This window comes from Mustelus asterias, chromosome 14, assembly GCF_964213995.1.
Source record: "Mustelus asterias chromosome 14, sMusAst1.hap1.1, whole genome shotgun sequence".
Classification (NCBI taxonomy): domain Eukaryota; kingdom Metazoa; phylum Chordata; class Chondrichthyes; order Carcharhiniformes; family Triakidae; genus Mustelus; species Mustelus asterias.
In genome coordinates, this window is record NC_135814.1 from 81,193 (window position 1) to 94,069 (window position 12,877).

Below are 12,877 nucleotides of genomic sequence, written 5' to 3' on the forward strand. Positions count from 1 at the left end.
CCAGTGTTCTAGTTTTATTGGAACAGCTTGGCTTGGGACATGGCGAGTTCTAGAGCACAAGCCTTCAGGACTATTGCCAGAATATTGTCAGGGCCCGTAGTCTCTGCAGTTTCCAGTGCCTCCAGCTGTTTCTTGATATCATGTGAAGTGAATCGAATTGTCTCGAGACTGACATCTGTGGTGCTGGGAACCTCTGGAGGAGGCCAAGATGGATCAGTCACTCGGCACTTCTGGCTGAAGATTGCTGCGAATGCTTCAGCCTTATTTTCTGCACAGGCGTGCTGGGCTCTTCCATCATTGAGGATGGGGAAATTTGTCGAGCCTCCTGCTCCAGTGAGATGTTTAATTGTCCACCACTATTCACGACTGGATGTGACAAGGACTGCAGTACTTAGACCTGATTCGCTGGTTGTGGAATCGCTTAGCTCTGTCTATTGCTTGCTGCTTATGTTGTTTGGCACGCAAGTAGTCCTGTGTTGTAGCTCCACCAGGTTGACATCTTGTCTTTAGGTATGCCTGGTATTGCACCTGGCATGCCCTGTTGCACTTTTCATTGAACTCGAGTTAATGCACTGACTTGGTGGTAGCGATAGGCTGGGCTGTGAGGTTACAGATTTTGTACATTTCTGACGCTGCTGATGACCCACAATGCCTCATGTATGCCCAGCCTTGAATTACTGGATCTATCCCAATTAGCATGTTGGTAGTGCTACATAAGATGATGGAGGGTATCCTCAATGTGAGGACTGTGCAGTGATTACTCCGACCATGGATAAATGCATCTGTGGCAGGCATGTTGCTAAAGATGAGGTCAAGCATGTTTTTTCCCTTTTATTGGTTTCCTCACCACCTACTGCAGTTCCAGTTTAGCAGTTATGTCCTTGAGTACCTGGCCAGCTTGGTCTGTGATGGTGCTACAAAGCCACTTTTGGTGATGGACATTGAATTTTCCCAGCCAGAGTACATTCTGTGCCCTTGCCACCCTCAATGCTTCTTCAAGTGCTGTTCAACATGGAGGAGTACTGATTCTTCAGCTGAGGGGGGACGGTATGTGGTAATCAACAGGAGATTTTCTTTCCCATGTTTGACCTTGTGCCATGAAACTTCATGGAGTGCAGAGTCGGTGTTGAGGACTCATAGAGTCATAGAGGTTTACAGCATGGAAAAAGGCCCTGTGGCCCAACTTGTCCATGCCACTCTTTTTTTTTAAACCCCTAAGCTAATCCTAATAGCCCGCATTTGGCCCATATCCCTCTATCCCCATCTTACCCATGCAACTGTCTAAATGCTTTTTAAAAGACAAACATCAACTGCACTGCCCTCATCTACCTTCTTGGTTACCCCTTCAAAAAACTCAATCAAATTTGTGAGACATGATTTTCCACTCTCAAAGCCATGCTGACTGTCCCTAATCAGTCCTTGCATCTCTAAATGCCTGTAGATCCTGTCTCTCAAAATACCTTTCAACAACTTACCCACCACAGATGTGAGGCTCACTGGCCTGTAGTTCGCAGGATTTTCCCTGCAGCCCTTTTTAAACAAAGGCACAACATTTGCCACTCTCCAGTCTTCAGGCACCTCGCCCGTGACTATCGATGATTCAAATATCTCGACTGGGGGACCCTCAATTTCCTCCCTAGCCTCCCACAATGTCCTGGGATACAGTTCACAAGGACTCCTTGAACAACTCCCTCCTGACTGTTTACCGCTGTGCTACTACTTCTGCTGGGTCTGCCCTGCTGGTGAGACAGGACAAACTCAGGAATGATGTTGATGGTGATCTGAAGGAGATTGTCATCGACTTCAGGAAGCATAGAATAGAACGTGCCCCCATCTACATCAACAGAGACAAAGTAGAAAGGGCCGAGAGCTTTGTCCTAGTCCCTCCATGCTGACACTTTAGTTAAGAAAACCTACCAACGCCTTTACTTTCTCAGAAGACGAAGGAAATTTGGCATGTCAGCTACGACTCTCACCAACTTTTACAGATGCACCATAGAAAGCATTCTTTCTGGTTGTATCACAGCTTGGTATGGCTCCTACCCTGCCCAAGACCGCAAGAAACAACAACAACAAAAGTTCATGAATATAGCCCAATCCATCACGCAAACCAGCCTCCCATCCATTGACTCAGTCTACACTTCCAGCTGCCTCGGCAAAGCAGCCAGCATTATGAAGGACCCCCCACGCCCCGGACCTACTTTCTTCCACCACCTTCCTTCGGGAAAAAGATACAAAAGTCTGAGGTCACGTACCAACCAACTCAAGAACAGCTTCTTCCCTGGTGCTGTCAGACTTTGGAATAAGAACATAAGAACTAGGAGCAGGAGTAGGCCATCTGGCCCCTCAAACCTGCTCAACCATTCAGTAAGATCATGAGTGATCTTTTCGTGGATTCAGTTCCACTTACCCGCCCGTTCACATAACCCTTAATTCCTTTACTGTTCAAAAATTTATCTATCCTTGCCTTAAAAACATTCAATGAGGTAGCCTCAACTGCTTCACTGGGCAGGGAATTCCACAGATTCACAACCCTTTGTGTGAAGAAGTTCCTTCTCAACTCAGTCCTAAATCTGCTCCCCCTTATTTTGAGGCCATGCCCCCTAGTTCTAGTTTCACCTGCCAGTGGAAACAACTTCCCTGCTTCTATCTTATCTATTCCCTTCATAATCTTATATGTTTCTATAAGATTTCCCCTCATTGTTCTGAATTCCAATGAGTATAGCCCCAGTCTACTCAGTCCCTACTCATAAGCCAATCCTCTCCACTCCGGAATCAACCTAATGAATCTCCTCTGCACCCCCTCCAGTGCCAGTATATCCTTTCTCAAGTAAGGAGACCAAAGCTGTACACAGTACTCCAGGTGTGGCCTCACCAGCACCTTATACAGCTGCAACATAACTTTGCTGTTTTTAAACTCCATCCCTCTAGCAATGAAGGACAAAATTCCATTTGCCTTCTTAGTACCTGCTGCACCTGCAAACCAACTCCTTGAGATTCCTGTACAAGGACACCCAGGTCTCTCTGCACAGCAGCATGCTGCAATTTTTTACCATTTAAATAATAGTCCATTTTACTGTTATTCCTACCAAAATGGATGACCTCACATTTACAAAATTCTTCTATTTCAAAAAAAATAAGTTATTTGTCAATTTTAATGGGAGGAGTGATGCTGGAAAGCTCATACTCATGTCACACACAGGCACCTCTCTCTCCCTAACACATACACACACACATCTCCCTCATTCTCTCTCTCTCACACACACACATACACACTTGCTCCCTCTCTTACACACTCGATCCACACACTCGCCCCCCTCACACACTGCCCCCCCTACACACTCACCCCCCCTACACACTCACCCCCCCTACACACTCACCCCCCCTGCACACTCACCCCCCCTACACACTCACCCCCTCACATACTCACCCCCTCACATACTCATCCCCCTCACACACTCACTCCCCCTCACACAATACTCTCCACTCTCTCTTGCACACTCAACCCCTCTCTCTTGCACACTCACCTCTTTTGCACACTCACCTCCTCTCTCGCACACTCACTTCCTCTCTCGCACTCACCTCCTCTCTCGCACACTCATCCCCTCTCTTGCACACTCATCCCCTCTCTTGCACACTCACCCCCTCACACATAATACCCTCCACTCTCTCACACACTCAGCTCCTCTCTTGCACACTCATCCCCTCTCTTGCACACTCACCCCCTCTCTTGCACACTCACCCCCTCTCGCACACTCATCCCCTCTCTTGCACACTCACCCCCTCACACATAATACCCTCCACTCTCTCTCGCATACTCACCCCTTCTCTCGCACACTGATCTCTGACTGGAACAGCAACATTTCAGTATTTTTCAGATGTGCCTGTCTTACAAAGGACCCACTGGGTTCTGGGGACCCCAGTTTAGGAAGCTCTGTATTGGCGAGTGATGTGATCTCTAATCCCTCTTCTTTTATTATTGTTACATTTGAATAATTCTATATTGGGGAAAGGAGTGGGGTTTTGGGGAAAGGAGTGGGGTTTTGGGGAAAGGGGTGGTGTTTTGGGGAAAAAGGTGAGTTTTTGGGGGAAGGGTCGTGTTTTGGGGGAAACGGTGTGTATTGAAGGGGGAAGAAATTTGTTGTTGGGGGGAGGAGTTTTTCAGGGTGGTAGCAGTACAGTGCATGCCTGATTCTATTTGTGTGGAATATTTTTTCATCAAACTTGTCTTAAGCCAGTGTTGTGATTTCTATGTCCAATGAACCTTTAAAATAGTGCAACGAGGCCCTGTTGCCATGCCCACTGCCGAAACCAATGAGTTATATTGCTATTTGGTATTTAACATCTGCACTGGTGCTCTGACAGACCATTAATTTGAATTTTAGAACATTTAAGTCAGGAGAATGAACATAGAACATAGAACATTACAGCACAGAACAGGCCCTTCGGCCCACGATGTTGTGCCGACCTTCATCTGAAACCAAGATCAAGCTATCCCACTCCCTACCATCCTGGTGTGCTCCATGTGCCTATCCAATAACCGCTTAAATGTTCCTAAAGTGTCTGACTCCACTATCACTGCAGGCAGTCCATTCCACACCCCAACCACTCTCTGCGTGAAGAACCTACCTCTGATATCCTTCCTATATCTCCCACCATGAACCCTATAGTTATGCCCCCTTGTAATAGCTCCATCCACCCGAGGAAATAGTCTTTGAACGTTCACTCGATCTATCCCCTTCATCATTTTATAAACCTCTATTAAGTCTCCCCTCAATCTCCTCCGCTCCAGAGAGAACAGCCCCAGCTCCCTCAACCTTTCCTCATAAGACCGACACTCCAAACCAGGCAGCATCCTGGTAAATCTCCTCTGCACTCTTTCCAGCGCTTCCACATCCTTCTTATAGTGAGGTGACCAGAACTGCACGCAATATTCCAAATGCGGTCTCACCAAGGTCCTGTACAGTTGCAGCATAACCCCACGGCTCTTAAACTCCAACCCCCTGTTAATAAAAGCTAACACACTATATGCCTTCTTCACAGCTCTATCCACTTGAGTGGCAACCTTTAGAGATCTGTGGATATGGACCCCAAGATCTCTCTGTTCCTCCACAGTCTTCAGAACCCTACCTTTGACCCTGTAATCCACATTTAAATTAGTCCTACCAAAATGAATCACCTCACATTTATCAGGGTTAAACTCCATTTGCCATTTTTCAGCCCAGCTTTGCATCCTATCTATGTCTCTTTGCAGCCTACAACACCCCTCCACCTCATCCACTACTCCACCAATCTTGGTGTCATCAGCAAATTTACTGATCCACCCTTCAGCCCCCTCCTCTAAGTCATTAATAAAAATCACAAAGAGCAGAGGACCAAGCACCGATCCCTGCGGCACTCCGCTAGCAACCTGCCTCCAGTCCGAAAATTTTCCATCCACCACCACCCTCTGTCTTCGATCAGATAGCCAGTTACCTATCCAATCGGCCAACTTTCCCTCTAACCAACACCTCCTTACTTTCATCATAAGCCGACCATGGGGGACCTTATCAAACGCCTTACTAAAATCCATGTATATGACATCAACCGCCCTACCTTCATCAACACACCTAGTTACCTTCTCAAAAAATTCTATCAAATTTGTGAGGCACGATTTGCCCTTCACAAATCCGTGCTGACTATCCCGGATTAATCCGCATCTTTCTAAATGGTCGTAAATCCCATCCCTAAGGACCTTTTCCATCAATTTACCAACCACCGAAGTCAGACTAACCGGTCTATAATTACCAGGGTCATTTCTATTCCCTTTCTTAAACAGAGGAACAACATTTGCCACTCTCCAGTCCTCTGGCACCATCCCCGTGGACAGCGAGGACCCAAAGATCAAAGCCAAAGGCTCTGCAATCTCATCCCTCGCCACCCAAAGAATCCTAGGATACATTTCATCAGGCCCAGGGGACTTATCGACCTTCAGTTTATTCAAAACTGCCAATACATCCTCCCTCCGAACATCTATTTCCTCCAGCCTATTAGCCTGTAACACCTTCTCTTCCTGAAAAACATGGCCCCTCTCCTTGGTGAACACTGAAGAAAAGTATTCATTCATCACCTCGCCTATCTCTACTGATTCCATACACAAGTTCCCACCACTGTCCTTGACCGGCCCTAACCTCACCCTGGTCATTCTTTTATTCCTCACATAAGAGTAAAAAGCCTTGGGGTTTTCCTTGATCCGACCCGCCAAGGACTTCTCATGTCCCCTCCTAGCTCTCCTGAGCCCCTTTTTCAGCTCATTCCTTGCTAACTTGTAACCCTCAATCGAGCCATCTGAACCTTGTTTCCTCATCCCTACATAAGCTTCCCTCTTCCTTTTCACAAGACATTCCACCTCTTTTGTGAACCACGGTTCCCTCACTCGGCCATTTCCTCCCTGCCTGACAGGGACATACCTATCAAGGACACCCAGTATTTGTTCCTTGAAAAAGTTCCACTTTTCATCAGTGCCTTTCCCTGACAGTTTCTGTTCCCATCTTATGCCCCCTAATTCTTGCCTAATCGCATCATAATTACCTCTCCCCCAATTGTAAGCCTTGCCCTGCCGTCCGGCCCTATCCCTCTCCATTGCAATAACAAAAGACACCGAATTGTGGTCACTATCTCCAAAGTTCTCTCCCACAACCAAATCTAACACTTGGCCCGGTTCATTTCCCAGTACCAAATCCAATGTGGCCTCACCCCTATCCACATATTGTGTCAGGAAACCCTCCTGCACACACTGCACAAAAAGTGCCCCATCCAAACTATTCGACCTACAAAGGTTCCAATCAATATTTGGAAAGTTAAAGTCCCCCATGACAACTACCCTGTGACCCCCACACGTATCCATAATCTGCTTTGCAATTTCTTCCTCCACATCTCTATTACTATTTGGGGGCCTATAGTAAACTCCTAGCAACGTGACCGCTCCTTTCCTGTTTCTAACTGCAGCCCATATTACCTCAGTGTGCATATCCCCCTCAAAGTGCTTTTCCGCAGCCGTTAAACTATCCTTGATTAACAATGCTACTCCTCCACCTCTTTTACCAGCTTCCCTACACTTACTGAAACATCTATACCCCGGAACGTCCAACAACCATTCCTGTCCTTGTTCTACCCATGTCTCCGTAATGGCCACAACGTAGTCCCAAGTAGCAATCCACGCCCCAAGTTCATCCACCTTGTTCCGGATGCTCCTTGCATTGAAGTAGACACACTTCAACCCATCTTCCTGTCTACCGGTACCCACCCTTGACCTTGATACCTTCCCCAATATCTCACCACCCTCAACACTGACTTGCGGACTACAACTCCTTTTCCCACTCCCCTGACAAATTAGTTTAAATCCCCCTGAAGAGCCGTAGCAAATTTCCCTCCCAGGATATTGGTGCCCCTCTGGTTCAGGTGCACCCCGTCCTGTTTGTAGAGGTCCCACCTTCCCCAGAATGTGTTCCAATTATCCACGTATCTGAAACCCTCCCTCCTGCACCATCCCTGCAACCACATGTTTAAGTGCACTCTCTCCCTGTTCCTCAACTCGCTATCACGTGGCACCGGTAGCGTACCAGAGATGACCACATGTTTTGTCTTTGCTCTCAGCTTCCAGCCCAGCTCCCGAAATTCCTGCTTTAAATCCCCGTCCCCTCTCCTACCTATGTCGTTGGTACTAATGTGTACCACGACTTGTGACTGTTTCCCCTCCCCCTTAAGAATCCGGAAAACACGGTCTGAGACGTCACGGACCCTGGCATCCGGTAGGCAACAAACCATCCTCGAGTCTCTTTTGCTGCCACAGAACCTCCTATCTATCCCTCTAACTAACGAGTCCCCAATAACTATTGCCCTCCCGCTCTCCTCCTTACCCTCCTGAGCCACAGGGACGGACTCAGTGCCGGAGATCCTCTCACTGCGGCTCACCACTGGTATGTCGTCCCCCTCAACCGTATCCAAAGCGGAATACTGATTGCTAAGGGGAACGACCACAGGGGATCCCTGCACCGACTGCTTCTTCCCAGCCCCTCTCACCGTCACCCATCTATTTTCATTCCTCGGAGTAACTGTATCCCTGAAGCTTCTGTCTATGGCCATCTCTGCATCCCTAATGATCCTAAGTTCCTCCAACTCCAGCTCCAGTTCCCTTACACGGTTTTGGAGGAGCTGCAGATGGATGCACTTCTCACAGGTATAATCAGCAGGGACACTGACGTCGTCCCTCACCTCGAACATAGTGCAAGAGGAACATTGCACTGCCTTCACACCCATCCTCTCTAGATACCTTGCCAGTACCAGGTAGAAACAGCAAAAAATGAATTAACTCACCCCTGCTCGCCCAAGCCCTGTGAGCCAAAGCCCTACAGCTTTCACTCTGCCTCCTGCTCACTCTGCTGCCCGCTAACGACGCTGCCCGCTCAAAAGTGCGGCCTACTTTTAAACCCTCCAAAAACCTTCCCAGACTCCTGCTGGGCCCACTTCCTGTTTTTAAAAAAAAACCTCCGATTTTTTTACACAAATTTAACTTAAAATAAATAAATAAATGTAGTGAACACACCAACTGCCTTCTCCTCAGCCTGGTCCTGTGGAACAATGAGATGAAAGTAACAATTTTAATAGTGGATAAAAATGAGTGCATTTTGTACTCTATCCCCAGCACCTTGCCCCAGCTGACATAGAACATAGAACAGTATGCTTGCCTTTATAGGACGGGGTATAGAGTATAAAAGCTGGAGTCTGATGATGCAGCTGCATAGAACGCTGGTTAGGCCACATTTGGAGTACTGCGTCCAGTTCTGGTCGCCGCACTACCAGAAGGACGTGGAGGCATTGGAGAGAGTGCAGAGAAGGTTTACCAGGATGTTGCCTGGTATGGAGGGTCTTAGCTATGAGGAGAGATTGGGTAGACTGGGGTTGTTCTCCTTGGAAAGATGGAGAATGAGGGGAGATCTAATAGAGGTGTACAAGATTATGAAGGGTATAGATAGGGTGAACAGTGGGAAGCTTTTTCCCAGGTCGGAGGTGACGATCACGAGGGGTCACGGGCTCAAGCTGAGAGGGGCGAAGTATAACTCAGACATCAGAGGGATGTTTTTTACACAGAGGGTGGTGGGGGCCTGGAATGCGCTGCCAAGTAGGGTGGTGGAGGCAGGCATGCTGACATCGTTTAAGACTTACCTGGATAGTCACATGAGCAGCCTGGGAATGGAGGGATACAAACGATTGGTCTAGTTGGGCCAAGGAGCGGCACAGGCTTGGAGGGCCGAAGGGCCTGTTTCCTGTGCTGTACTGTTCTTTGTTCTTTGTTCTTTAGTACAGCATAGAACAGGCCCTTCGGCCCATGATGTTGTGCCGAGCTTTGTCTGAAATGCCGAGCTTTGTCTGAAATTTCTTTTTTTAAAATATAATTATGACAATCAAAACTGCAAAAGTAAAACTCTTCAAACAGATGACTGAAGAAAAAGTCAAAAAAAGTTGGATGTCTGTAGATGCCAAGACTCTGCGAAAGGAGGATGTGCGGAGGGAAACTGTCCACTGCTTAAATGATGACAATGAGACTGAAGTTGCAAAGGAGGACACTATTCAAGGTACCATCTGTCCTGACCATCCAAACATTTAATGCAAGGATTCTGTAAGAGAGATACGTTGGGGCTGAAAGTTGAGGGGAGCTGCTTTAGATACAAGTGTTAGCCTTGTCTCAGCATCTAGCCTCTGATTCCAAAGGTCTTAGTTTCAAGTCCCACTCTAGAGATATAAACATAATGCAGGTGAACACTGCAATGCAATCTTGAAGGATAAAATATCTGTCCATTCAGGTGGGCAGAAAAGGTCCAATGACATTCAAAGATGAAGGGAGTTGTCCTGGGTGGACAGTCTGATATATATCCTTCAGTCACTCAGAATCGTCACTGCACAGGAGGACATTCGGCCACCAGGTCTGCACCAGCTCTCCAACCTTGGTGCCATTCTCCTGCCTTTTTTTCGTACCCAGACACATTGTTTATATTCAAGTAATCACCTAATGCCCTCCTTAAAGCTTTCATTGCACCTGCCTCCAGCATACTCTCAGGCAGTGCATTCCAGAAATGTACCACTTGTTGTGTAAAAAGGTATTTTTCTCACATCACATTGGTTTATTTTGCAAATCACTTTAAATCTGTGCCCTCTTTATAGAACATAGAACAGTACAGCACAGTACAGGCCAATCGGCCCACGATGTTGTGCCGAACCTTTTCCGAAACCAAGATCAAGCTATCCAACTCCCTATCATTCTAGTGTGCTCCATGTGCCTATCCAATAACCACTTGAAAGTTCCTAAAGTGTCCGACTCCACTATCACAGCAGGCAGTCCATTCCACACCCCAACCACTCTCTGAGTAAAGAACCTACCTCGTACATCCCTCCTATATCTTCCACCACGAACCTTATAGTTACGACCCCTAGTAACAGCTACATCCACCCGAGGAAATAGTCTCTGAACGTCCACTCTATCTATCCCCCTCATCATCTTATAAACCTCTATTAAGTCGCCTCTCAACCTCCTCCGCTCTAAAGAGAAAAGCCCTAGCTCCCTCAACCTTTCCTCATAAGACCTACCCTCCAAACCAGGCAGCATCCTGGTAAATCTCCTTTGCACTCTTTCCAGTGCTTCCACATCCTTCTTATAGTGAGGTGACCAGAACTGCACACAATATTCCAAATGTGGTCTCACCAAGGTCCTGTACAGTTGCAGCATAACCCCACGGCTCTTAAACTCAAACCCCCTGCTAATAGACGCTAACAATCTATAGGCCTTCTTCACGGCTCTATCCACTTGAGTGGCAACCTTCAGAGATCTGTGGATATGAACCCCAAGATCTCTCTGTTCCTCCACATTCCTCAGAACCCTACCTTTGACCCTGTAATCCGCATTCAAATTTGTCCGACCAAAATGAATCACCTCGCACTTATCAGGGTTAAACTCCATCTGCCATTTTTCGGCCCAACTTTGCATCCTATCAATGTCTCTTTGCAGCCTACAACAGCCCTCCACCTCATCCACTAATCCACCAATCTTGGTGTCATCCGCAAATTTACTGACCACCCTTCAACCCTTGATAAAAATCACAAATAGCAGAGGACCCAGCACTGATCCTTGTGGTACACCGCTGGTAACTGGTCTCCAGTCTGAAGATTTTCCATCCACCACCACCCTCTGTCTTCTATGAGATATGATGTGGAGATGTCGGCGTTGGACTGGGGTGAACACAGTAAGAGTTTTAACAACACCAGGTTAAAGTCCAACAGGTTTATTTGGTAGCAAATACCATTAGCTTTCGGAGCGCTGCTCCTTCGTCAGATGGAGTGGAAATGTGCTCTCAAACAGGGCACAGAGACACAAAATCAAGTTAGTTGCATCACCTCACACTTCTCCATTGAGCTTCATCAGTCACCTATCTACCCATACCACCAACTTGTCTATGTCCTTCTGGAGTTCTACACTGTCCTCTTCACAATTTACAATGTTTCGAAATTTTGTGTCACCCACAAACTTTGAAATTGCCCCCTGCGCACCATATATATCAGGAAAAGCAAGACCCCGGGGGAACACTAATACAAATCTACCTCCAGCCTGAAAAATATCCATTGACCCTTGCTCTCTGCTTCCTATTTTTCAGCCAATTTCATATGAACATTGCCACTGTCCCTTTTATTCCATGTGTTACAACCTTTTTCACAAGTCTGTTGTGTGGCAGGCTATCGAAGGAATGCCTATTGAAAACCCATGATCGCCACATCAACAGCATTACTCTCATCGGCCCTTTCTGTTACCTCCTCAAAAATCTCCAGCAAGTTCAGTAAACATAATTTTCCCTTTAGACATCCATTCTGGCTCGTCATAATCAACTCACATTTTTCCATGTAGCTGCTAATTCTAACACAAGTAATTGTCCCTGGAAGCTTTCCCACCACTGATGTTGAACTGACTGGCCTGTATTTGAAGGGGCTATCCTTGTAACTTTGTTTTTAACAAGGCCGTAACATTTGCAGTTCTTCAGTCCTTTGGAACTTGAGAACATAAGAACATAAGAAATAGGAGCAGGAGTAGGCCATCTAGTCCCTCGAGCCTGCCCCGCCACTCCATTAGATCATGGCTGATCTGAAGTGGATCAGTTCCACTTACCCGCCTGATCCCTATAACTCCTAATTCCCTTACCGATCAGGAATCCATCTATCCGTGATTTAAACATATTCAACGAGGTAGCCTCCACCACTTCAGTGGGCAGAGAATTCCAGAGATTCACCACCCTCTGAGAGAAGTTCCTCCTCAACTCTGTCCTAAACTGACCCCCCTTTATTTTGAGGCTGTGCCCTCTAGTTCTAGTTTCCTTTCTAAGTGGAAAGAATCTCTCCACCTCTACCCTATCCAGCCACTTCATTATCTTATAGGTCTCTATAAGATCCCTCCTCAGCCTTCCAACGAGTACAAACCCAATCTTCTCAGTCTCTCCTCATAATCAACACCCCTCATCTCTGGTATCAGCCTGGTGAACCTTCTCTGCACTCCCTCCAAGGCCACTATATCCTTCCACAAATAAGGGGACCAATACTGCACACAGTATTCCAGCTGCGGCCTCACCAATGCCCTGTACAGATGCAGCAAGACATCTCTGCTTTTATATTCTATCGTAAGAAGTCTCACAACACCAGGTTAAAGTCCAACAGGTTTATTTGGTAGCAAATACCATAAGCTTTCGGAGCGCTGCCCCTTCGTCAGATGGAGTGAAAATCTGTTCTCTAACAGTGCACAGAGACACAAAATCAAGTTACAGAATACTAATTAGAATGCAAATCTCTACAGCCAGCCAGG

The 12,877-nt window shown here is 46.9% G+C and overlaps 1 protein-coding gene across 1 annotated transcript in view; it reads left to right on the top strand.

The window, feature by feature from the left end:
- The window catches only part of LOC144503445 (X-ray repair cross-complementing protein 5-like), a 292,714-nt gene that overhangs the window by 80,747 nt on the left and 199,090 nt on the right, over positions 1-12,877 (top strand). The window contains exon 8 of the mRNA XM_078227765.1: positions 9,476-9,614. Coding sequence (XP_078083891.1) covers positions 9,476-9,614 — 139 coding nt within the window. The remainder of the gene's footprint in view (positions 1-9,475; positions 9,615-12,877) is intronic.